Raw genomic sequence first — 26288 nt, 5'->3', positions numbered from 1 at the left:
TGGGTCCAAAGGATGCGCTCTGCTCCTGGTGCTGCTTTCTTGGTGGTATGAGGTCCCCGACTCTCTGCCTGCTTCCCTTTCACCTCTTGAGAGATAAAAGGTGGTGCAGGCCACAGCCCAGGGAAATTCCCTTTACCTTGGATCAGGGAGGTTACCATCCCACCCTAATCCTCTCAACATAAAATTACGATCACAGAATGGAGGACAACCACACAATACTAGGAATCATGGCCTAACCAAGTTGACACATATTTTGGGGGGAGCACAGTTCAATCCATGATAAGCCTCCAGACTGGAACGAACTTAAACGGCCCTCTAATCCCACCTCTCTCCTGCCTGGCCAGGAGGCCCTGAGGAGCAATCCCCCAGCCTCTTGTGGGCCCTCATGGATGAACACTCACCCGTCTACCCAATAGCCCTCAGCCTCAGACAGCTCTGGTTAGAACCACTTGCCTCTCCTGAGCCTGGGGAGCCTCTTTGTATCCCTGGCTGCAGCGTATCATACCACAGGACCCTAAGCTCTCTGCCTGTCCTTTAGCAACACAGAATCTTCAAGTTAGAAGGTTGTCCATTGAAGCCAGGGCACAAACTCTGGGGCATCCTCGCAGGGGATGCCTTCCCTCCGTTTGGATTCCTCCTGTTCCGGGGAGCTCACCACCCCCTTGCCACTGCCACCAGCTTCCATTGCTGACCAGAGACCTGCCTGCCCAGGGTGCACTGGGCAGAGGCCTGCCTGAGTTCTGGTGGGTTTGAGCCCCACCCAGCCTAGGCCCCCCAGGAGTCTGCTGCCCGTGCATGAAATCCAGGCAGATTTGGATGTTGTGGCTTGAGTCCCAAGTGCTGGAGGCAAAAAATCACCAAGTGTCACAGGATCCCAGGGACCAGGAACAGGGACCCGCTCTGAAATCTCACTGAGGCAGGGGCTTGCTTTGGAAGCCTTCCAGGTCTGCTCAGAACCTAAACAAGCCATGGAAGGGGCTGGGAGGCCAGTGGGGCAGCTGGCTGTGGGCTTTTCCCAGGACTTTGAGACACATTCCAGGAAGTTAGCTAAGCCCCAACCTCCTTTTTTCTAAAAAGCATAGCAAGTGTTTATATGTTCTCTGGAATCTCCTTTTTAGGACATCAATAGCCCAGATAGAGAAGAGAACATTTCATCGTTAAAGCCAGAAAGGACCCTCTTTCCTCCCTCATTGCCACTCCATTTTACGAACCTAAATACAGACCACTCTTCTACCTATTTTCACATGGCCTTTTAATGTTAGACATGTCCAGACACACCTTCCATCATGACCAATGAAGTATATGTAGAGGTCAGAGCGGGACTTGAGCAGACTGTCTGGGTTACCGTGTGGCTGTGTGGCCTTGAGAAAGTTCCTTTACCTCTCTGGTCCTCATTTTCCTCCTCTGTAATGCTGGATCCACCCTCTTGAGATTTTGAGAGGTTTATATGAGTTAATTCACGAAAAGCATTTAAAGTGGCATGTCAAGGGTGTGTAAAGTTTTGGAAGTATCTGGTACACAGTGAGCATTTACTAAGTGTTTGCCTATTCCTTTATTGTTGTTGTTGTTATTATTATTTTATCACTTGATTTTTCTCAACAACCTGCTGTGGCATTTTGCTGAATAGAGATACTGAAAATAGGGACCTAAGGCTCAGAGAGGCCAGATAATTGGCCCAAGGCTACAGGCTAATAAGTAAGTGACGTAACAGGAATTTTTAACTCCCAAATCCACAACCAGTGCTTCTGCCCCTGCCTGAGCCAGCCCTGCACTTCCTGTGTAGACCAAGTGCCGGTGTCCTCCTGAGCCAGCTCCCATCCTCAGAGCTCCGCTGGGGACTCAGGATGGCTCCTCTCCCCACAGACACCCAGAAGTGTGAGCTGATCTGCCAGTCGGCAGACACAGGTGATGTGGTGTTCATGAACCAAGTGGTCCACGACGGGACGCGCTGCAGCTACCGAGACCCCTATAGCCTCTGTGCCCGTGGCGAGTGCGTGGTAGGTTCCCACTCCCAGCGCCCAACTTCTGCCCTTATGTGGAGACCGGGAGGACTGCGTGGACTGCCCTGACTTCTCCTGAGCTAAATAAACATTGCCTCACTTTCCCCACCATGAAACCCCTTTGATCCTCAAAACCCTGGCATGCTGGAGGGGTCACTACTCGGCCCCATTGGAGGGGACAGGAGACAGCAAGAACCATTACCACATCAGTTTTAAGACCTTGCCTTTGCCAAACGGTGAGCTCACAGAGAGCCTGTTCAGAGATGCTCTCAGTCCAGGGCTTCTTGCGTGGTTGGACACTGGGTCCACAGCAGTCAGGTGGCTGGGGCCTGGGGCCCACGAGGGGGGGCCAGGGTGGGCAGGGGACCTCTTCTCATTGACCTTGCCTCTGGCCTCAGCCCGTCGGCTGTGACAAGGAGGTCGGATCCATGAAGGCAGATGATAATTGTGGAGTGTGTGGTGGTGACAACTCCCACTGCAGGACTGTGAAGGGAACCCTGGGCAAGGCCTCCAAGCAGGCAGGTGAGCAGGCTGCATGCATGGTCTGGGGGCAGGCAGGAGGGACTGAAGTTCTGTTCCAGCCAGGGTCCCTCAGGTGGGCCCTCCTACTTGAGCCAGGAAGGGGCCCTGAAGCCCGTGTGAGCCAGAAGCTGCAGCCAGTTACCTCATCTGGGTGTGCTACTGCCCACATTTGGGGCTCAGTAGCTCAGAGGTGCATTTTCCTGCTAGTTGATGCGTTGTGCTAGGGGCTGAACCATCTCGTCCTTCCTGGGGCAGTTGGTGGGAGTGAGGGGTCAGACAGGTCTGACTAGGCTGGGCTGGTCATTTTATTTTCCTCTCTTCTCTCTCACCTTTTTTTTTTTTTTTTAAACCTGTAGTGCCTCCTGCTTTGAACACCTGGTGCCTCCAACTTCCCTTTTCAACTCCAATCTAGCCAAACTTGATATTGAAAAGGGCCAGGGATTAGTCCTTTACACCTTAGTATGAACCGAATACTTCCCCGTTGGGGATGTTACAGCTTTGCCTTGCCTCTTCTTGTGGTTGATGACTCTGAGAATGGCTAATTTCCAGGCCTCCAAAGGGGAGGGCCTTGGGGCCAGGGTAGCCCTGCTGGGTTTTCATGGCCTATCTCCTCCAAATCCTACAGTGGCTTGAGGTGTGAAAAAAACAAGAGACAAGACATCGGAGAAGAAAAAAAGGAAGGGAAAGGGCAGAAGTGAGAGATAGTGGAGGATCAAGAAAGTGGGAAATAATAGCAACCAACACACACACATAACAACCCTTTAGAGTTTACAGGACACATTAAACTAGAACATCTCGTTTGATCCTCACAACAACCTTGTGGAAAAGGTCCCAAACCTATTTTACAGATGAGGAAACTGAAGTTCAGAGGGGTTCGGTGATCAAATGAGATGTTTCCTGGAGCTTTAAAGCCCTGGGTACCTGGGGGGTGGGGGTGCTGGGTGGTGGGTCCCTCAGCTCAGGGTGCTCCCTTCTTTTCTGGATCCTCCTCTCTGGCAGGAGCTCTCAAGCTGGTGCAGATTCCTGCAGGCGCCAGACACATTCAGATCGAGGAGCTGGAGAAGGTCCCCCACCACATTGGTGAGTGCTGGTGTCCGAGGAGGTTCACTGGATAGGACAAGACCCTAGTGTAGAGGGGATTCTGCAAACTTGAGTAATGGACAGAGACCCTTTTAAAATTTGTTTTTAAGTTGACGTCAAACAGGTAACCCATTCACATGGTTCACATTTCAAAGGTATAAAAAGGGATCCAGTGAAGAATCCCCCTCCCGGCCCTGTCCCCAGCCTCTCACTTTCCTTTCCCAGGGGCTCAAAGGTATAAAAAGGGATCCAGTGAAGAGTCCCCCTCCCGGCGCTGTCCCCAGCCTCTCACTTTCCTTTCCCAGGGGCTCAAAGGTATAAAAAGGGATCCAGTGAAGAGTCCCCCTCCCGGCGCTGTCCCCAGCCTCTCACTTTCCTTTCCCAGGGGCTCAAAGGTATAAAAAGGGATCCAGTGAAGAGTCCCCCTCCCGGCGCTGTCCCCAGCCTCTCACTTTCCTTTCCCAGGGGCTCAAAGGTATAAAAAGGGATCCAGTGAAGAGTCCCCCTCCCGGCGCTGTCCCCAGCCTCTCACTTTCCTTTCCCAGGGGCTCAAAGGTATAAAAAGGGATCCAGTGAAGAGTCCCCCTCCCGGCGCTGTCCCCAGCCTCTCACTTTCCTTTCCCAGGGGCTCAAAGGTATAAAAAGGGATCCAGTGAAGAGTCCCCCTCCCGGCGCTGTCCCCAGCCTCTCACTTGCCTTTCCCAGGGGCTCAAAGGTATAAAAAGGGATCCAGTGAAGAGTCCCCCTCCCGGCGCTGTCCCCAGCCTCTCACTTGCCTTTCCCAGGGGCTCAAAGGTATAAAAAGGGATCCAGTGAAGAGTCCCCCTCCCGGCGCTGTCCCCAGCCTCTCACTTTCCTTTCCCAGGGGCTCAAAGGTATAAAAAGGGATCCAGTGAAGAGTCCCCCTCCCGGCGCTGTCCCCAGCCTCTCACTTTCCTTTCCCAGGGGCTCAAAGGTATAAAAAGGGATCCAGTGAAGAGTCCCCCTCCCGGCGCTCTCCCCAGCCTCTCACTTTCCTTTCCCAGGGGCTCAAAGGTATAAAAAGGGATCCAGTGAAGAGTCCCCCTCCCGGCGCTGTCCCCAGCCTCTCACTTGCCTTTCCCAGGGGCTCAAAGGTATAAAAAGGGATCCAGTGAAGAGTCCCCCTCCCGGCGCTGTCCCCAGCCTCTCACTTGCCTTTCCCAGGGGCTCAAAGGTATAAAAAGGGATCCAGTGAAGAGTCCCCCTCCCGGCGCTGTCCCCAGCCTCTCACTTGCCTTTCCCAGGGGCTCAAAGGTATAAAAAGGGATCCAGTGAAGAGTCCCCCTCCCGGCGCTGTCCCCAGCCTCTCACTTGCCTTTCCCAGGGGCTCAAAGGTATAAAAAGGGATCCAGTGAAGAGTCCCCCTCCCGGCGCTGTCCCCAGCCTCTCACTTGCCTTTCCCAGGGGCTCAAAGGTATAAAAAGGGATCCAGTGAAGAGTCCCCCTCCCGGCGCTGTCCCCAGCCTCTCACTTGCCTTTCCCAGGGGCTCAAAGGTATAAAAAGGGATCCAGTGAAGAGTCCCCCTCCCGGCGCTGTCCCCAGCCTCTCACTTGCCTTTCCCAGGGGCTCAAAGGTATAAAAAGGGATCCAGTGAAGAGTCCCCCTCCCGGCGCTGTCCCCAGCCTCTCACTTGCCTTTCCCAGGGGCTCAAAGGTATAAAAAGGGATCCAGTGAAGAGTCCCCCTCCCGGCGCTGTCCCCAGCCTCTCACTTGCCTTTCCCAGGGGCTCAAAGGTATAAAAAGGGATCCAGTGAAGAGTCCCCCTCCCGGCGCTGTCCCCAGCCTCTCACTTTCCTTTCCCAGGGGCTCAAAGGTATAAAAAGGGATCCAGTGAAGAGTCCCCCTCCCGGCGCTGTCCCCAGCCTCTCACTTTCCTTTCCCAGGGGCTCAAAGGTATAAAAAGGGATCCAGTGAAGAGTCCCCCTCCCGGCGCTGTCCCCAGCCTCTCACTTGCCTTTCCCAGGGGCTCAAAGGTATAAAAAGGGATCCAGTGAAGAGTCCCCCTCCCGGCGCTGTCCCCAGCCTCTCACTTGCCTTTCCCAGGGGCTCAAAGGTATAAAAAGGGATCCAGTGAAGAGTCCCCCTCCCGGCGCTGTCCCCAGCCTCTCACTTGCCTTTCCCAGGGGCTCAAAGGTATAAAAAGGGATCCAGTGAAGAGTCCCCCTCCCGGCGCTGTCCCCAGCCTCTCACTTGCCTTTCCCAGGGGCTCAAAGGTATAAAAAGGGATCCAGTGAAGAGTCCCCCTCCCGGCGCTGTCCCCAGCCTCTCACTTGCCTTTCCCAGGGGCTCAAAGGTATAAAAAGGGATCCAGTGAAGAGTCCCCCTCCCGGCGCTGTCCCCAGCCTCTCACTTGCCTTTCCCAGGGGCTCAAAGGTATAAAAAGGGATCCAGTGAAGAGTCCCCCTCCCGGCGCTGTCCCCAGCCTCTCACTTGCCTTTCCCAGGGGCTCAAAGGTATAAAAAGGGATCCAGTGAAGAGTCCCCCTCCCGGCGCTGTCCCCAGCCTCTCACTTGCCTTTCCCAGGGGCTCAAAGGTATAAAAAGGGATCCAGTGAAGAGTCCCCCTCCCGGCGCTGTCCCCAGCCTCTCACTTGCCTTTCCCAGGGGCTCAAAGGTATAAAAAGGGATCCAGTGAAGAGTCCCCCTCCCGGCGCTGTCCCCAGCCTCTCACTTGCCTTTCCCAGGGGCTCAAAGGTATAAAAAGGGATCCAGTGAAGAGTCCCCCTCCCGGCGCTGTCCCCAGCCTCTCACTTGCCTTTCCCAGGGGCTCAAAGGTATAAAAAGGGATCCAGTGAAGAGTCCCCCTCCCGGCGCTGTCCCCAGCCTCTCACTTGCCTTTCCCAGGGGCTCAAAGGTATAAAAAGGGATCCAGTGAAGAGTCCCCCTCCCGGCGCTGTCCCCAGCCTCTCACTTGCCTTTCCCAGGGGCTCAAAGGTATAAAAAGGGATCCAGTGAAGAGTCCCCCTCCCGGCGCTGTCCCCAGCCTCTCACTTGCCTTTCCCAGGGGCTCAAAGGTATAAAAAGGGATCCAGTGAAGAGTCCCCCTCCCGGCGCTGTCCCCAGCCTCTCACTTGCCTTTCCCAGGGGCTCAAAGGTATAAAAAGGGATCCAGTGAAGAGTCCCCCTCCCGGCGCTGTCCCCAGCCTCTCACTTGCCTTTCCCAGGGGCTCAAAGGTATAAAAAGGGATCCAGTGAAGAGTCCCCCTCCCGGCGCTGTCCCCAGCCTCTCACTTGCCTTTCCCAGGGGCTCAAAGGTATAAAAAGGGATCCAGTGAAGAGTCCCCCTCCCGGCGCTGTCCCCAGCCTCTCACTTGCCTTTCCCAGGGGCTCAAAGGTATAAAAAGGGATCCAGTGAAGAGTCCCCCTCCCGGCGCTGTCCCCAGCCTCTCACTTGCCTTTCCCAGGGGCTCAAAGGTATAAAAAGGGATCCAGTGAAGAGTCCCCCTCCCGGCGCTGTCCCCAGCCTCTCACTTGCCTTTCCCAGGGGCTCAAAGGTATAAAAAGGGATCCAGTGAAGAGTCCCCCTCCCGGCGCTGTCCCCAGCCTCTCACTTGCCTTTCCCAGGGGCTCAAAGGTATAAAAAGGGATCCAGTGAAGAGTCCCCCTCCCGGCGCTGTCCCCAGCCTCTCACTTGCCTTTCCCAGGGGCTCAAAGGTATAAAAAGGGATCCAGTGAAGAGTCCCCCTCCCGGCGCTGTCCCCAGCCTCTCACTTGCCTTTCCCAGGGGCTCAAAGGTATAAAAAGGGATCCAGTGAAGAGTCCCCCTCCCGGCGCTGTCCCCAGCCTCTCACTTGCCTTTCCCAGGGGCTCAAAGGTATAAAAAGGGATCCAGTGAAGAGTCCCCCTCCCGGCGCTGTCCCCAGCCTCTCACTTGCCTTTCCCAGGGGCTCAAAGGTATAAAAAGGGATCCAGTGAAGAGTCCCCCTCCCGGCGCTGTCCCCAGCCTCTCACTTGCCTTTCCCAGGGGCTCAAAGGTATAAAAAGGGATCCAGTGAAGAGTCCCCCTCCCGGCGCTGTCCCCAGCCTCTCACTTGCCTTTCCCAGGGGCTCAAAGGTATAAAAAGGGATCCAGTGAAGAGTCCCCCTCCCGGCGCTGTCCCCAGCCTCTCACTTGCCTTTCCCAGGGGCTCAAAGGTATAAAAAGGGATCCAGTGAAGAGTCCCCCTCCCGGCGCTGTCCCCAGCCTCTCACTTGCCTTTCCCAGGGGCTCAAAGGTATAAAAAGGGATCCAGTGAAGAGTCCCCCTCCCGGCGCTGTCCCCAGCCTCTCACTTGCCTTTCCCAGGGGCTCAAAGGTATAAAAAGGGATCCAGTGAAGAGTCCCCCTCCCGGCGCTGTCCCCAGCCTCTCACTTGCCTTTCCCAGGGGCTCAAAGGTATAAAAAGGGATCCAGTGAAGAGTCCCCCTCCCGGCGCTGTCCCCAGCCTCTCACTTGCCTTTCCCAGGGGCTCAAAGGTATAAAAAGGGATCCAGTGAAGAGTCCCCCTCCCGGCGCTGTCCCCAGCCTCTCACTTGCCTTTCCCAGGGGCTCAAAGGTATAAAAAGGGATCCAGTGAAGAGTCCCCCTCCCGGCGCTGTCCCCAGCCTCTCACTTGCCTTTCCCAGGGGCTCAAAGGTATAAAAAGGGATCCAGTGAAGAGTCCCCCTCCCGGCGCTGTCCCCAGCCTCTCACTTGCCTTTCCCAGGGGCTCAAAGGTATAAAAAGGGATCCAGTGAAGAGTCCCCCTCCCGGCGCTGTCCCCAGCCTCTCAATTGCCTTTCCCAGGGGCTCAAAGGTATAAAAAGGGATCCAGTGAAGAGTCCCCCTCCCGGCGCTGTCCCCAGCCTCTCACTTGCCTTTCCCAGGGGCTCAAAGGTATAAAAAGGGATCCAGTGAAGAGTCCCCCTCCCGGCGCTGTCCCCAGCCTCTCACTTGCCTTTCCCAGGGGCTCAAAGGTATAAAAAGGGATCCAGTGAAGAGTCCCCCTCCCGGCGCTGTCCCCAGCCTCTCACTTGCCTTTCCCAGGGCCAACCACCGTTGCCAGTTTCTTGTACACGTGGATGCCTTTTAAAGGAAAACCATTTTCACAGACCATATCAGCTGACTTTTTTTTTTTTTTGAATTGAGGCAAATTCACATAAAATTAAATTAACCATTTTAAAGTGAACTGCATATCATGCCACCCCAAAACTTAATGGTTTCAAATAATAACTGTTTATTGCTGCAATTCTGTGGGTCCACAATTTGGGCTGGGCTCAGCTGGGTGATTCTTCTCCTAGTCTCACCCAGATTCACTTATGAGAATGCAGTCCGCTGGTGGTCTAGGATGGTCTCACCACGTGTCTGATGGTTGGTACTGGCTGTCAGCTGGAGTGACAGGGCCTTGTCTCTGGCAGGCCAGCCTGGCATTATATACATGATGTCTGTCACATGGTCCTCAGGAGTAGCAAGAGAGGGCAAGCCCCAGTGTACAAACACTTTTCAAGTCTTTGCTTGTATCATGTTTCCTAATGTCCCATTGGCCAAAGCAAGTCACGTGGCCAAACCCAGATTCAGGGGGTAGGAAAACAGACTCTCTCTTGATGGGAAAAGTGGTAAAGTCAAAGTGCAAAAGGGGCACGTATACAAGAATGGGAGGGATTTGTGGCCATTTTTGCAGTTTATCACATGGACCCTTAAATTAATTTTATTAGAATGATACTTAAACACATAGTCATAAACTAGATGTCTACCCTTTATGCATAAAAGTTAAACGACAATAACGCCAACACATTAAAAATTAGAACCCCCAAATAAATTAAATCAATAAAGTTCAGATTAAGAACATTAATATGGTGTAAGAGATGATGTCCGCCAGGATCCAGAGGTAGGGATGGTGTCTTTGGGGACAGTAGAGTGACCTGCCTGACTGGGGAGGGCTCAGGTGGGAGGAGTGGCAGATAGGCAGGGGTGGTCCGAGGGAACCTCTGGGAAGGCCTTAAGTGTCACATTCATGGGCGCCCTAGGAGGGACTGGCTCATGCGCCCATTGAGGGGAATAGAAATCTGTGTGACCCTCTCCCCCCGCCCAGCGGTGAAGAACCAGGTCACAGGCAGCTTCATCCTCAGCCCCAAGGGCAAGAACGCCACGAGCCGGACCTTCATGGCAATGGGCCTGGTGTGGGAGTATGCAGTGGAGGACGCCAAGGAAAGCCTCAAGACCAGTGGGCCCCTGCCCGAAGCCATCGCTGTCCTGGTGAGCCCCTGCTTTCACCTCTCCGGGGTCGGAGGCAGGAATGCAGTTAGGGCAGGGTGACTGGTGCTGGGCCACATGGCAGGACTCGGCTGGGAGCTGCCCTCTGCTCACCAGACTGCCTATGCTGCCCCAGCCTGTCCCCCCAGTTTACTACCGTCCCCACTGCTGAGCTGGCATGAGCCATTCCAGTGTCATCAGCAGCCCGGGCCAAGGCCAAGGTGCCCTCTGTCCTGGGCCAATCTCCTCCTTTGTGCCCAGAGACTAAACAACCCCCTGCCCCAGCATGGCAAGCCAGGAGGGAAAAAGAACAGTTTTCTCTGTCAGACCGGAGGATGCCACACACAGGGAGTCTGTCTTCCTTAATGCAGGGTCAGAAGTGGGACCTGGGGGGAGCCGTCTAGGGGCAGGAAGGACAGGGATGGTTTGCCACCTGAGCTTAGGAGGGGCCCCTTGGGCCTGTAAGACAGCTGACCAGGGCTGCTGATGGACATTGCCCACCTCCTGAGAGGGGTACAAGCCACTGTCCTGGCTGGGCCCACCTCTGCCTGTGCCCCTCCACCTCAAGACCATGGAGAGGGCTAGTTGGACAGGTTTGCTAACCCAGCAGACCAGGCCAGGGCAGCTCCGTTTGCAGTGCCCTTGGCTCCAGCTGGGGGCAGGGAGACCTTGGGCAGCTCTGCTCCTGATGAAACCTTCACTAGTGGGGAGGTCCTGGAGGGCAACCATATTAATTCGATCCACATGTATTCCCATTTCCCAGTCTTGTGGTCTGGGAGTGTGGTGCTCCCGCCTCGTTCGAACATAGGTCTGTGGGAGGGGAAACATTAATCCCCTGGGCACACAGATGCTCTCAGGCTTGGTATACAGTAGGTGCTGAGCCTTACTGTGCTGCATGGCCACTGATCCGAGTGGACTCACCAGGCCCTGCTAAGCGCATCCTCCCCGCTTTCTCTGCTTCTGCTGTGACCCACATCCTTCTCTTTGGCACCCTGCCCTGCTGGACTCACTTCTCTGCTTGCCAGTCCTTGTGCCACCTCCCTGCCTCCCCCAGGTGCTCCCCCCAGAGGAGGGTGGCCCCCGCAGCAGCCTGGCCTACAAGTACGTCGTTCATGAAGATCTGCTGCCCCTTATTGGGAGCAACAACGTGCTCCTGGAGGAGACAGACACCTATGAGTGGGCGCTCAAGAGCTGGGCCCCCTGCACCAAGTCCTGCGGAAGAGGTACCGCCCATCCGGTCCGGAGCCCCAGCCACCTCATGGGGCAGCCCGGGGGCCTCCGAGGAGAAGGAAGCTGGGACTACCCAGGCGGGTCAGGGGCTACATTGTCTCCATCTTAGAGTCCCACTTGCTGCCTCAGCTGGGTCCCCCTAGCTCACCGTCTCCGGTGCCAGAGTGTGCAGCGCTTGCCTCAGTTTTTCCTTGGAACCCCATTCTGAGCAGGGCTCTTGGGACAGGGTTAGGGTGGTGCTAGGGCAGTATCCAGGGCAGGGTGGCTGCCCTATAAGAGCTCACGGACTGTGCAAGGAGGCAGCTGTCCAATGCCACATGCCCACTGGAGCTACCTGGGGCACTGATCAAGGAAGGCCTCCTTCACAAAGTGACCTGGGCAGGAGGGGGTGCAGAGGCACACAGGAAGGTGGGTTTGGCCCTCAGGCTCTCCAGAGGTTGCTGTCCCTGGGGCCCCAGGCAGGGCAATGAGACACTGGTGGACCAGGCCCATGGCAGCCTGCCCTCCTCCCCCCAGGTATCCAGTTCACCAAATATGGCTGCCGGCGCCGCCGGGACCACCACATGGTGCAGCGGCACCTGTGCGACTACAGGAAGAGGCCCAAGCCCATCAGGCGGCGCTGCAACCAGCACCCATGTGTCCAGCCCGAGTGAGTGCTCCCAGTCCCTGCCCGGATCACAGCCCCTCTCTCAGCCCTGGCCCCAGGAGGAGGGGCTGTTGAGCACAGAGGCATGCAGCCCTACAGCCCATCTTCCGGAGCCAGAGCAGCAGCCCTCCCAACCTCTCTGCCCCTCTGGGGTTTCTGGGTCATTAACTTCCGCCCCCCAGGAGAAAGAAGACGTTCCCTTTGTTCTGTCCTCCCAGCACTCTTTTACACAGGTGGAAACTACAGGTCCAGTTTGGAGACCTGGTTTTTGTCAGTGATCTGGCTGGTTCACACAGGTGAAGGGACCTCAGTGCTCCCAGCCCCTGGCCCCTGCCAGGATGCAGTTCCTCTCTGCTGGGTAATCTGGGGCACAGGGGTGTGGCTGCCCACTAGCCACCTAGCGCGCTCTAACCCCTGTGTGGGATTCCTCCTGTGGAGACAGGCTCTTTTGAGCACAAAGTCATGTCCTCGGGGTTAGTTGGCGGGGACTTCAGGGAGAGGAAAGAGCCATGATTTGTGGAGGAATCAAGGTCAGGCCTCTCTGAGCCCATTGCGGAGCCCACCCAGCGCCTTCTTAGCCCCACCCAGGTCCTGTCTCCCCGAGGCAGAGCTGAGAGTGCTGCAGGAGTCCTCCCTGGGTGGGGGCGGGGGTGCCGACTTGGCCTTGATGGGACAGCAGCTCCTCCTCCCTTGGCTAGGGGAACATGGGATCAGGGGCCCAGGTGGGAGCTGGGGCCAGCAGGTGCCCTGTGCCCAGCCTCAGCCCTCCTCCACCTGGACAGCCTTCATAACCAGCCCCTCCACACTCCTCTGGGACTTTTTACTTTATGCTGTTATTCAGACCATTTACCCACAAACATCTGTGACCACAGAGTGTGCAGTGTGTGAGCAGAGCTGGCCACGTGGAAGTGGGCAGGCCACCCCCGCCAACCCCTCCCCAGCTTAAAGTTGCCAGATGAAGTTTTGGGGATTTTTGTTTTTAAAAGGAAGGGGTTGGCTTTGAAAATATGCCTGAAAGAGCCCGGGTTTATTACTAAAAGATGCCCTGGGAAAGGGGGCAGGAGTTGGGGGAAGAAAAAAGCTTTGCTCTTGTCTGCCTCGGGCAATGGGCTCCTACTTATAAAGTTTTTGAAGATGTTTGAAAAAGAGCTTGTGGCTAAAAGACATCTGGAGAGTGTGAGCGTAGATGATCAGAACTAAAACCCTGTGGGTGAAGATGATGGTAGCAATAGTGCTTGCCACTATTAACTGCCTACTGCATGCCACAAGGAGCCCTGGTGGTGCAAACAGTTAACCATAAGGTCAGCAGTTTGAACTCATCTAGCGGCTCCATGGGAGAAAGACCTGGCGATCTGCTTCCATAAAGACTGTAGCCTAGGAAATCCTATAGGGCAGTTCCACTCTGTCACATGGGGTCACTATGAGTCAAAACCAACTCAACAGCACCTAAAAGCAAAGGAGCCCTGGTGGCACGGTGGTTAAGAGCTTGGCTGCTAACCAAAAGGTTGGCAATTCGAATCCACCAGTTGCTCCTTGGAAACCCAATGGAGCAGTTCTACTTTGTTCTATAGAGTCACTGAGTCGGAATTGACTCGACGGCAATGTTTTGTTTTTTTTTTTTTCACAACAACGTTGCATGCCAGGTGCCTTACTGATATGAAGTCCTTTAATTGTCCCAAGGGTCCCATCAGAGAGGAGAGATGTTCTACTATTATCCTTTCAGGACAGTGGCTTTTATCTCGCTTGTGCAGTGCTCGCTCTCAGCACCCAGGACAGTGCCTGCCCACAGTAGACACTCAAATGTTTTTTTTTTTCTTTTTTATAATTTTTATTGTGCTTTAAGTGAAAGTTTACAAATCAAGTCAGTATCACACAAAAACCCATATACACCTTGCTACACACTCTCAATTACTAGACAGCCTGCTGTCTCCCTCTGCTCTCTCTTTTCGTGTCCTTTTCGCCAGCTCCTAACCCCCTCCACCCTCTCATCTCCCCTCCAGGCAGGAGATGCCAACATAGTCTCAAGTTAGACACTCAAATGTTCATGGAGTGTTGAAAGAACCCTGATTTACAGATAGGGTAACTGAGGCTTGTCCCTGGGTAGCTCAAATAGTTTGCACTCAACTACTAATCTAAAGGTTGGCAGTTCAAACCCACCCAGCAGCGCCTCGCTGCTTACATAAAGATTATAGCCAAGAAAATCCTATGGAACACAGTCCTACTGTGTAACACATGGGCCGCCATGAGCTGGAATCATGGTGAAGGCAGTGGATTTGGTTATGTGTTCATTTGTTTTTTAACTGAGGCTTAGAGACATTCGTAGCTTGCCCAAGGACACTCAGGGTGCCAGGATTTAAATCTGCACTATACCCATTTTTCAGATGAGGTGACCAAGAGCAGGAGGGAATAGTGTCCTCTCTAAGGCCACCCAGGCAGGCATTGCAGAGCCAGGTGGACAGTGGTCTTGGCCCCCAAGCATCTCAAAGCCCAAACCCACACTCTAGTTCCCACCTGCAACTGTTCTGGGGGGTGGGAGGCAGCCCTCTGGGAGGAAATATCTCATGGTCCATTTCCCCTCTTCCTTCCACCCTGTCTGTCTCCAGGTGGGTGACAGAGGCGTGGGGCACCTGCAGCCGGAGCTGCGGGAAGCTGGGGGTACAGACGCGGGGTGTGCAGTGCCTGCTGCCCCTATCCAATGGCACCCGCAAAGCCATGCCAGCTAAGGCCTGCCCCGGGGACCGGCCTGAGGGCCGGCGGCCGTGCCTCCGCGTGCCCTGCCCAGCCCAGTGGCGCACCGGAGCCTGGTCCCAGGTGAGTGGCCTTCAGGAGGATGGGAGAGGCTGGACCAGAGGGGGCCTTCTAGGAGGCTGAGGGGGGAGGTAGTCTGGGTGGGGGGAGGTGTGGTGGCAGGAGTGGGGGAGGCAGTGGCAGAGGTAGGAGATCTGGTGTTCCCTGCAGGCAGAGAGCTTCTGGCTGAATTTCTTTCTTCCCAGATCTGATTGGGTTCTTCTCAAAACAAAGTGGAGTGCCCACCCCGCCCCGTGGCACAGTTCTGTGCTGGGCCCTGACATTCATTTACTGTCTCCTTTTCTCCTTTGAACTCACACAGAACTGTGAGGCATGGCCAATAGCCCCATGTTACAGATGAGCAGATTAAAGAGCAAATATTCACTGAGCAGCAGCTACCTGGCAGGCATTGCACGAGGAATGCTGGGAACCCAGCATCAACCAGACAGACTAGCTAGGGGCACACACTAGACGAGTGAACCAATGACGCGAGCGCTTGCAGAGTGCAGCGGTGCCGACAGCAAACAACAGCGACAGGAGATCTAGAGCGGAGGGTGGTCAGGGAGGGCCTCTCTCGGGAGGTGGTGTTTGAGCTGAGATGGAGGGATAAGGAAAGACCCTGAGGCAGGAAAAACTTGCAGTGTTTCAGAAACCGAAAGTACAGAGAGGCTGGAGCTTACCGACAGGGGCAGGGGCTAGCAGATGACATCGGAGAGGTTGTTGTTAGGTGCCGTCAAGTCAGTTTCGGCTCATAGCAACCCTGTGTGCCACAGAACGAAACACTACCCGGTCCCGCGCCATCCTTACAGTCGTTGTTATGCTTGAGCCCATTGTTGCAGCCACTGTGTCAATCCACCTTGTTGAGGGTCTTCCTCTTTTCCGCTGACCCTGTACTCTGCCAAGCATGATGTCCTTCTCCAGGGACTGATCCCTCCTGACAACATGTCCAAAGTATGTAAGACACAGTTTCACCGTCCTTGCTTCTAAGGAGCATTCTGGTTGTACTTCCTCTAAGACTTGTTTGCTCTTTTGTCAATCCATAGCATATTCAATATTCTTCGCCAACACCACAATTCAAAGGCGTCAATCTTCGGTCTTCCTCATTCATTGTCCAGCTTTCACATGCATATGATGCAATTGATAATACCATGACTTGGGTCAGGTGTACCTTAGTCTTCAAGGTGACATCTTTGCTTTTCAACACTTTAAAGAGGTCTTTTGGAGCAGATTTGCCCAATGCAATGCATCTTTTGATTTCTTGACTGCTGCTTCCGTGGCTGTTGATTGTGGATCCAAGTAAAATGAAATCCTTGACAACTTCAATCTTTTCTCTGTTTAGCATTGTGTGGCTTATCGGTCCAGTTGTGAGGACTTTTGTTTTCTTTATGTTGAGGTATATTCCATTCTGAAGGCTGTGGTCTTTGATCTTCATCAGTAAGTGCTTCAAGTCCTCTTCACTTTCAGCAAGCAGGGTTGTGTCATCTGCATAACGCAGGTTGTTAATGAGTCTTCCTCCAATCCTGATGCCCAGTTCTTCTTCATATAGTCCAGCTTCTTGGATTATTTGCTCAGCATGCAGACTGAATAGGCATGGTGAAAGGATACAACCCTGGCGCACACCTTTCCTGACTTTAAACCACATAGTATCCTCTTGTCCTGTCCAAACAACTGCCTCTTGATCTAGGTATAGGTTCCTCATGAGCACAATTAAGTGTTCTGGAATTCCCATAATTTGTTATGGTCCACACGGTCAAATGCTTTTGGATAGTCAGTAAAACACAGGTAAACATCCTTCTGCTATTCTCTGCTTTCAGCCAGGATCCATCTGACACATCAGCAGTGATATCCCTAGTTCCATGTCCTCTTCTGGCGGTTTCCTGTCGATATACTGTGATAGCTGCTTTTGAGTGATTTTCAGCAAAATTTTGCTTGCGTGTGATATTAATGATATTGTTTGATAATTTCCACATTCGGCTGGACCACCTTTCTCGGGAATAGGCATAAATATGGATCTCTTCCAGTCAGTTGGCCAGGAAACTGTCTTTCAGATTTCTTGGCACAGACAAGTGAGCACCTCCAGTGCTGCACCCATTTGTTGAAACGTCTCAATTGGTATTCCGTCAATTCCTGGAGCCTTGTTTTTTGCCAATGCCTTCAGAGCAGCTTGGACTTCCTCACTCACCACACTCGGTTCCTGATCATATGCTACCTCTTGAAATGGTTGAACGTCCACTAATTCTTTTTGGTGTAATGCCTCTGTGTATTCCTTCCATCTTCTCTTGATGCTTCCTGCGTCGTTTAGTATTTCCCCCCATAGGGTCCTTCACTATTGCAACTTGAGGCTTGAATTTTTTCTTCAGTTCTTTCAGCTTGAGATACGCCAAGCATGTTCTTCCCTTTTGGTTTTCTATCTCCAGGTCTTTGTACATGTCATTATAATACTTGGTCTTCTTGAGCAGCCGTTTGAAATCTTCTGTTCAGTTCTTTTACTTCATCATTTCTTCCTTTTGCTTTAGCTGCTCGACTTTCGTGCACAAGTTTCAGTCTCCTCTGACATCCCTCTTGGTCTTTTCTTTCTTTCCTGTCTTTTCAGTGACCTCTTGCTTTCTTCATGGATGTCATTCCATAAATCGTCTGGTCTGCGGTCATTAGTGTTCAACGCGTCAGATCTATTCTTCAGATGGTCTCTAAATTCAGATGGGATGTACTCAAGGTCGTATTTTGGCTCTTGTGGGCTTGCTCTGATTTTCTTCAGTTTCCACTTGAACTTGCATATGAGCAACTGATGGTCTGTTCCACAGTCGGCCCCTGGCCTTGTTCTGACTGATGATATTGAGCTTTTCCATCGTCTCTTTCCACAGATGTAGTCAATTTGATTCCTGTATATTCCAGCTGGCGAGGTCCATGTGTATGTTCACTGTTTATGTTGGTGAAAAAAGGTATTTGCAATGAAGAAGTTGTTGGTCTAGTAAAATTCTATCATTCGATCTTGGGCATTTTTTCTATAACCAAGGCTGTATTTTCCAGTTACCGATCCTTCTTGCTCCCATCTTTCGCATTCCAGTCACAGTAGTTACCAATGCATCCTGACTGCATGTTTGATGAATTTCAGACTATAGAAGCTGATAAAAAATCTTCAATTTCTTCATCTTTGGCCTTAGTGGTTGGTGTGTAAATTTGAATAATAGTCATTATTAACTGGTATTCCTTGTAGGCATATGGATATTATCCTATCGCTGACAGTGTTGTATTTCAGGATAGATCTTGAAGTAGTCTTTGTTCTTTTTGACAATGAATGCAACACCATTCCTCTTCAAGTTGTCATTCCCGGCATAGTCCAGTTCAAAATGGCCAATACTGGTCCATTTCAGCTCACTGATGCCTAGGATATCGATGTTTATGCGTTCCGTTTCGTTTTTGACAATTTCCAATTTTCCTGGATTCATATTTTGTACATTCCACATTCTGATTATTCATGGGTATTTGCAGCTGTTTCTTCTTATTTTGAGTCATGCTACATCAGCAAATGAAGGTCCCGAAAGCTTGACTCCATCCACATCATTAAGGTCGACTCTATTTGAGGAGGCAGCTCTTCCCCAGTCATCTTTTGAGTGCCTTCCAACCTGGGGGGCTCATCTTCCAGCACTATATCAGACAGTGTTCCGCTGCTATTCATAAGGTTTTCACCGGCTAATTATTTTCATAAGTAGACTGCCGGGTCCTTCTTCCTAATCTTAGTCTGGAAGCTCAGCTGAAACCTGCCCTCCATGGGTGACCCTGCTGGTATCTGAATACCGGTGGCATAGCTTCCAGCATCACAGCAACACGCAAGCCCCCACAGTACGACAAACTGACAGACACGTGGGGGAGGTAAGTGGGGGCAAATGGTGCAGGGCCTTGTAAGGGATTAGAATTTATTCTAACAACAATGGGAACCATATATATTTGTTTCCTAAGGGCTCCCATAATGAAGTACCACAAAGCAGATGGCTTAAAACAACAGGAATTTCTTGTCTCACAGTTCTGAAGCCTGGAAGTCCAAAGTCAAGTTGTCAGCAGGGCCATGCTCTCTCTGAAGGCTCTAGGAGAAGGTCCTCCCTTGCCCCTTCCAGCCCCTGGTGGAGTAGTTCCCGTGGTTCCTGGCAACCTTTGGGGTTCTTTGGCTTGTGGTTGCATCACCCCAATCTGTCTCCATCTTCATGTGGCCTTCACCCTGCTGTGTCTCTTCTCTTTTTATAAGGACACCCCTCCTATCGGATTAGGACCCACCCTGTTCCATATGATCTCATGGTAACCTAACTAATTACATCTGCAAAGACCCTATTCCCAAACAAGTTCATGTTCACAGGTACTAGCGTTTAGGGCTTCAACATATTTGGGTGAGTGGGGGGACACAATTCAGCCCCTAACACCACTGAGGGTTTTAATGCAGATATTACAAGCTGTGATTTCAGGTTTAAAAGATCACTCAGATAACCCTAGTGGCGTAGTGGTTAAGTGCGACGGCTGCTAACCAAAAGGTCAGCAGTTCAAATCCACCAGGCACTCCTTGGAAACCACATGGGGCAGTTCTACTCTGTCCTATAGGGTCACTATCAGTCGGAGTCGACTCGACAGCAATGGGTTTTCAGATAGCTCTGTAGAGAGTTTGTTGTTGGGAGGCCAAGGTAGACAAAAGGAGACAGTAAGAAGGCTGTTGAGTGATCCAGGTGAGAGTTGCTAGTGGCTTGGGCCTGGAGGTTGCCACAAGGGGAATTTTTTTAATGTCTTGGGTTTTCCCTTACAAATTTCATTTGATCAAGCCAGCAAGTGCAATGATGCTGTTTTAATAGCAAAACACTAGGAAACATGCCAGAGTCGATCTAGAGGTGATTAGACAGAGAAATCGTGGTCTGTTGATAAAATAATATGCAGCAAGAAAAATGAAGACCCCTGAACTGTACTTATTAACATAGATAAATCAGAAAAATAAGCTTAGGTGAGGGAGAAAAGCACTGCCATCTGATACGTCCAACGGGATGCCATTTAGTTGAAGTTTAAAAAGACACAGGGCAGTATTTGAAAATGTGCCAGAATGCTGACTTATTAAAGCTGGGGATGGCATTTGAATGGGCTTTCTTTAACTTCTTCTCTATACTTTTCTATATGTTTAAGATATTGTGTAATAAGAAATATTCTTAAATAACCCAGATCTCCACCCAACTCGTACAGATTTTATATTCTTCTCCATCATATATAGCTTTATTAGTTTTAATAAAAAAAAACAGATTTTGGGTCCACAAAGTACCCCATAGACAAAAGGAACAGAGAGATGCCAGGCAGAGAGAGACATTTGCCGCTTGTCAGACTGACAGAGCACTCGAGATGTTAGCTGCACTTAGTAGTTATTTTCTTGGGCGGATGAATGGACTGTGGCTCTGTGGGCCATGACCCCTTGTGTCTCCCTCTGGTTGTCTCTGGCCCCAATATGAGGTGGGGCCCTACAAGTTGTTCCTCACCCAGCTGGGAGAGGCCATTGTCAGCACTAAGACAGCCCAGTGACCTGGTCACATTGGGTAACTTTCTTATCTGGGAGTTTCCGCCCCTCAGCACCCCCAGACTACCCATTTACTGGAGTAAGAACTGTGAGGTCCAGGGCACGGTGTTGGAGCAGCCCTTGCAAACAGTAGTCACGTGTTCGTCTTCTGTTCCTTGCACCCCCTTTTCCGCTCAGCAAAGACTGTTGAAAATGTGTCTGCAAGCTGATTCTTGGCAAACTGAGTCACAAAGCCATTGAATGTCAGAGCCAGAAGGGTCTGTGGAAACCCTGCCACCCAACTCTCTTGATTTATAGAGTTGAAAACTGAGCCAGAGGGGCAGTGGGTGCCAGAGTCTGGGCCCCTGCATCCTATTAACAACATATCATCAAGGAGGTGGACCTGCAGTGTGGTGAATTGGAACAGAGAGTTTGCCAGGGTAATACAGAAGATAATTAACAACAAGACACAGACAGGCCAGATGCAGTGGACGAAGTAGTGCTGGGCTGGGGTCCCAGAAGACCCTTCTTGTGCCAGGGGACCTTGAGATCGTGGAAAAGTTCATGGGGTTCTAAGCTTGAGGCCGCAGTTCTTTACCAGCTGGCACAGGAGTGTTTGGGAACTGGTATGGCGCCCTGGCACAGCCATCTAGAAGTCCTTGCATGTCCCTTCTGGCCAAGTGAAGAATCAACCCTTTGTGCTCTTTCTGTCCCCGGGCATTGGCTGGACTTTGGCGCTCACTCTCCGCTTTCCTGTCTCTCCACCTCCCCCACCCCGGCACTGTGGCCTGGCTCTGGGCCTCCCACGGGCAGTGTTCCGTCACCTGTGGGAAGGGCATCCAGCAGCGGCAGGTGGTGTGCCGAACGAATGCTAGCAGTCTGGGGCAGTGCGAGGGGGACAAGCCGGACACCGTCCAGATCTGCAGCCTGCCCGCCTGTGGAGGTGAGTCAGGTGGGGGGGGCAGGCCCAGCCCCTGGCCTAGACTGAGACCCAGCCCCATCTTGCATCCTCGCTCCCTAACCACTAGTTGTTGTTCAGTCAACTCCAACTCATGGTGACCAATCTGTTTCAGAGTAGAACCGTACTCCACAGGGTTCTCGGTGGCTTCTTTTTTTGGACATGGATTGCCAGGCCTTTCTTCTGAGGCACCTCTGAGTGAACTCAAACCTTCAACCTTTCTGTTAGCCGCCAAGGGTGTGAATCATTTACACCACCCAGGGACGCCCTTCACCCTCTAAAAGTCCCAGATCCTAGAGCCCCTAGCCCATCCTTTTTCGCCCTGCTCACAGGAGGTCTCCAGAGCTCTACGGCAAAGGCTGACATCAGGGAACTTGTGACCCCGAAGTGGACCCCACAAACTGGACCCCTCCATCCCGTTGACAAGATATTATCAAGTAAAGTGCATTCTCAGGGCCCCGCCCCCCCTCCCTAAATGTTCAAGGCCATGGTGTCATGAGCAAGGGCCGTGGAGTCAAACCAACCCAGTTTCTAGTCTGTCTGTGTGACTTTAGCCCAGGTACGTAACCTCCCTGAATCTCAGATGCCTGACTGTGACCTGGGGATGACGGTAGCCAAAACCCACTGCTTTCGAGGCGATGCTGACTCCTAGCGACCCTGTAGAACACAGTAGACCTGCCCCATAGGGTTTCCAAGGCTATAAATGTTTATGGAAGCAGACTACCACATCTTTCTCCCACAGAGCAGCTGGTGGGTTCAAACCGCCAACCTTTCAGTTAGCAGCCGAGTGCTTGGCCACTGCACCACCAGGGCTCCTTATGATGGAAGTACTGGTCCATAATCCCTTATCTGCAATTCCAGAATACTGAAAGCTCTGAAAATGGAAAGGTTTTTCCTAAGTTTGCTGCAAACTCATTTGGCGCCAAAGTCTGACCTGAGCTAAAAAGAGGGAATTTATTCCTTGGCTATACAAACATTGCCTTATTTGTTCACAAGGTGATGGCCCAGACGCAGACATAACTGGGCGTGCTAGGTAACGGACAACATATGCGATATGAAAACACCTTTCAAAACCCCCAGAGAGTTCTGAATTTTGAATCACATCTGGCCCTAATATTTTTGGATAAACGTTTGTAAATCTGAGCCACCTTCAGAGGGCCCTTGAGAGGATTGGATGAGATAATGCTGCTCTGCCCAGCTGTCAGCTAACAACAGTGGTAGTCATTTCTCTCTGCTTCATGATCAGCCGTAGGTCATCCATCCAATCTGTTGAGCACTGCTTAGCCCTAGTGGCACAGTGGTTAAGAGCTCGGCTGCTGACCAAAAGGTCGGCAGTTCGAATCTACCAGCTGCTCCTTGGAGACCTATGGGACAGTTCTACTCTGTCCTATAGGCTCGCTATGGCTTGGAATCGACTCGACGGCAATGGGTTTGGGTCTTTTTTTGGTTTGCTGTGTGCCAGGCACTGCATTCTATGCTCCCTTCCTAGGTTCATTCTCTTTTCCCTTCCTCACCTCCCCAGGGATTAGGGTCTGGCAAGACGAGTAGCAGAAAGACCACAGGCCCTAACTCCTACTTAGAGGACCAGCTGGCTGTGTGTCTTCGCATAAATCTCTTAACCTTTCTGAGCTCACTGACCTCATCTGTTAAGTGAAGGCCTTGGACCAGATGTCCTCAAAGGACCTTCTGGATGCACCCTGGTGGCTTCTTTGCCCCTGTGCAAGTTCCTGGGTTTCCTCACAAGAGCTGGTAGTGGGGCCCGATTTTCTCTTCTATTCTAGAATTCTGGCTCCATCTAGTGGTCACTGGCTGTCCATTTGCCCTCATCTTACCCTGTTCCCCTAAACCTCTCTGCCCTGGGCAAAAATTAGTCAAAAGTAAAACTCCTACCTTCACCTTCTACCTGGAGAGACCCCACACTCACCTCCCTGGAGCAGTCACAGGCATGTTTTCAAATTAAATTTTAAGCAAAGAAAAGTAGTATAGAGAGCACCGCTCTATGCCAGGCACTTCATGTATGCTATTTCATCATTATTCAGTGGGACATGCAACACTGTGCCCATTTTACATGTGAACAAACTGAGGCTTGGAGAGTTTAAGTGACTTGCCTGAGGCCTTACAGCTTTTAAGTGGTATAGCCTGGGTTTGAACGTAAATGTGCTTGATTCCAAATTTACTGGTGGAGGGCTTCATTTTCCCGTGTGTGTTAATGGGTGGCAGGGTACTTAATCTGCTTGTCACTGAGTCGTCTGGGTATTTGCCTGCCTCTGCTGGGAGTAGATCAACTCCTTTGGGTTGACTGGGAGTGGGTGAGGGTTCCAGCTTCCATCTAGAGCAGAGTTCTCAAACTTTGCTGCAGGTTAGCGTCACCTGGGAAGCTTCTAAGAAGCCCTGTGCCAGGTGCAGCCCAGACTGCTCAGAATCTGGGCGTGGGAACTAGGCATGGGTTATTTGTAAAACCCTGGGTTATTCCAGAGCCTCGTCAGGTCCGAGGAGGAACGATGCTGGGCGTGGTTCTCAGATTTTAGCATGCATTGGAGTCTCCTGGAGGGTTTCATTAAAACACAGGGCTGGGCCCCCCCACCCCAGAATTTCCAATTTGTGAGGGCTGGACGAGGCGGAGAATCTGCATTCTAACTAGCTCCCAGCTGGTGCTGCTGCTGCTTGTCTGGGGTCCCTGCTTTGGGAACCTCTGCTATTGGGGATTCTAGTTCTTCTTCCAGATAATACAGGCTGTCCTGCTCAGGTGAGTTTCTCCTGTCAGGCAGCCCTGTGACCCCCTCTGGAAAGGAGCTTTATAGTGAGTCCAGCAGGGGAAGGGGTCGGGGACTGCCAATTGGTAGGGTGAGCGGGAGGTTGGGTCTGGGTCCTGGCATCAGGCTAATGGCGCCCTGTATTTCCCTCCTGACTCTGGACCTTGTACTGCGTGTGCAGCAGAGCCCTGCATGGGGGACAGGTCCATCTTCTGCCAGATGGAGGTGCTGGATCACTACTGCTCCATCCCTGGCTACCAACGGCTCTGCTGTGGGTCCTGTACCAAGAAGGACCCCAGCCTGACTTCACCATCGCCAATCCCTACCCCTGGGAGCCCTTTCTCAGGAACCAAGTCCCCTCTAGATGCTGTGCAGCCCACTGGGGGGCCACCAGGGCCAGATGGTCATCAGCCTGGTCTAACCACACAGCTTCCAGAACTTCTGGATACAAGCTCTCCCGTGACCCAGTACCACCTTGCTCCCCAGAAACTAAGCACTAGAGCATCCTGGGTCACCTCCCCTACCACCCAGCGGGGACAGCCTTGGGGCTGGACCGAGGCACTGACGTCAGCCTCTGAGGAGAAAGAGCAGCCCAAGGAAGACCAGAAGTATCCAGGCACCAGCTGCCCCACCACCTCCCTGATGACATAAGCTGCCTGTCCCATCCCGCCAGTCAAGTTTACAGGCCATGTGCAGCCCCAGGGACCCCAGCTCAGAGCACACACAGCAGGCAGGGGCCAGCACAGGCTTCCTTTTAAATTATTTGCCTTCTTGTTCTCCTGTGGGGCTGTGATACTCTTCACCCCCGGAAGGGGTGGGGAGAAGGAAAAGATCAGGGAAAGCCCTAATCTGAGATACCTCAGCAAGCAGTCCCCGGTGACAATTGCACCTCTCAGGGTCAGCTCGTGTCCCCTCCTCACAGTGGCCAGGGCTGCCCATCTTCACCAGAACTTGGGGGGACCCTTTTGAGGTCCTACCTCTCTGGCCCCTCTGCCTGGAAACATATGTGGGACCAGAGAAGGTGGGGGCTCACAGGGCAGCCTGAGATGAAGAGGGGGCTAGAGTGAACATGGTCATGAGGGTCCTCTCCTCACTAGCAGGGTTGGGGGTGGGGAGGGAGCAAGAAGGCAGTTTCGTCTCAGGCCCAGCTTTGCCAGCCAAGACCCAGAGGCAGAATCTAGCTTGTGTTGGCTGGCTGGAGGGGAGTTCTGAGCCAGCCGAGTCGGGGGCCCCACCCCCACCCCAACCTCATAGAGAAGGGGGCTCAGGACACTTGGAACCAGGTCTTCATCATCCAGGGGTTTCCAAACTGGTACTTGACCCCTGGCTGGACCAGGAACAGCAGCTGTCATCATCACTCCGGGCCTGGGAGGAGCCTGGCCCAGAGGGTGACCGTGTCACAGAGGAGACGTGATTTTTTGGACTGTGTCAGGCCCTTCCCACTGTCTGCCAAAGAACACTCTTGCTGGGTTCAGGCATCTCCTCCCACCTGGCTTGAGCTTGGCCAGAGTTTGCGGTGCTCTGGAGGGTGGTCAGGCCCCAGGGCTGAGGAACTGGGTATCCACTCATAGTAGACTCAAGTGGTAACAAGAGCTACCCAGGCCAAGCATCCAGGGCAGGACTGGTGCCTCTGCCCGATGCTGGGGCTGAGAGAACACTTGGTCCAGTACCACAGAGCCTCAGCCATGCTCAGCTGCCCTCCATGTTACCTGCAAGGGGCAGGTAACACCCCTAGACCCCTGGCTCTCAGGAAGCTGCTCGGGTTCCCAGGATACCTCTCAGGAGTCCTCGCTCCCGGAAGTCATGGAGAGGGCCTCCCAGACCCCTCACCAGGTGTTAGAGGTGCTTGTTGTCCTTCTCGCCCTCAGCCGGGGGAGGGGGCTGTTCAGAGCTGGCTTCAGGAATTGGAGCAGTGGAGCCCCTTGGAGAACAGAGACCCCAGAGGGGGCTCCCCTGGGCTTTCTCCGAGCTATCCTCCCCATCTCTGGGATGCTGGTGCACACAACGAATCATTCCTGTGAGAACCATGCCTGGCCTGTGTTACGTACTGTGTGTAAACTCTGTGCCTTTGAGATCTGGATGTTTTAAATTTTAAGTATTTATTAACATTGTCCTTGGTGTTTTGTTTTGGACCCCCAAGAAATTGTGTTGTGTGTGTGTTTCTTCTTCTTTTCACCCGTTTATTTTGGAAGAAAGGGACAACGAAATTCAGATCTCTTAATGTGCTGGGCTATGGCAAGACAGGAGCCCTGGCAGTGCAGTGGGTAAGAGCTCAGCTGCTTACCAAAAGTCAGCAGTTCAAATCCACCAGGCACTCCTTGGAAACCCTATGGGATAGTTCTACTCTGTCCTATAGGGTCCTGTGAGCAGAACTGACTCGACAGCACCTAACGACATAGCAACATGGCAAGATTATTAGGGGTGGGTGATAGGACAGGGAGGTGACTGGAGTCACAAGAGGACTTGACCCCCCCCCTCAGCCCTCCAGACTTGGCCCCTCACTCTGGGGCTTCTGTGTGTCAAGTCAGTTCTGACTCATGGCGACTCCATGTGTGTCAGAGTAGAA

At 52.7% G+C, this 26288-nt stretch overlaps 1 protein-coding gene across 2 annotated transcripts in view; it reads left to right on the top strand.

The window, feature by feature from the left end:
- ADAMTS14 (ADAM metallopeptidase with thrombospondin type 1 motif 14) overlaps positions 1-25854 on the top strand; it is a 105100-nt gene extending 79246 nt beyond the window's left edge. Inside the window, exons 13-22 of one of the 2 annotated variants that reach the window (XM_049855787.1) lie at positions 1864-1997; positions 2399-2522; positions 3522-3602; positions 9673-9836; positions 10888-11056; positions 11580-11712; positions 14313-14520; positions 20825-20954; positions 21302-21406; positions 23907-25854. In XM_049855787.1, the coding sequence (XP_049711744.1) occupies positions 1864-1997; positions 2399-2522; positions 3522-3602; positions 9673-9836; positions 10888-11056; positions 11580-11712; positions 14313-14520; positions 20825-20954; positions 21302-21406; positions 23907-24373 (1715 nt within the window). In that variant the 3' untranslated portion in view covers positions 24374-25854. Of the gene's footprint in view, positions 1-1863; positions 1998-2398; positions 2523-3521; positions 3603-9672; positions 9837-10887; positions 11057-11579; positions 11713-14312; positions 14521-20824; positions 20955-21301; positions 21407-23903 lie in introns of both variants that reach the window. The other variant, XM_049855786.1, reaches the window with a different exon arrangement.
- The last annotated feature ends 434 nt before the right edge of the window (positions 25855-26288 follow it).

Source organism: Elephas maximus, chromosome 16, assembly GCF_024166365.1.
Source record: "Elephas maximus indicus isolate mEleMax1 chromosome 16, mEleMax1 primary haplotype, whole genome shotgun sequence".
NCBI lineage: Eukaryota > Metazoa > Chordata > Mammalia > Proboscidea > Elephantidae > Elephas > Elephas maximus.
Note: the sequence above shows the minus strand (reverse complement) of the source record. Positions and strands in the feature narration are given on the sequence as shown.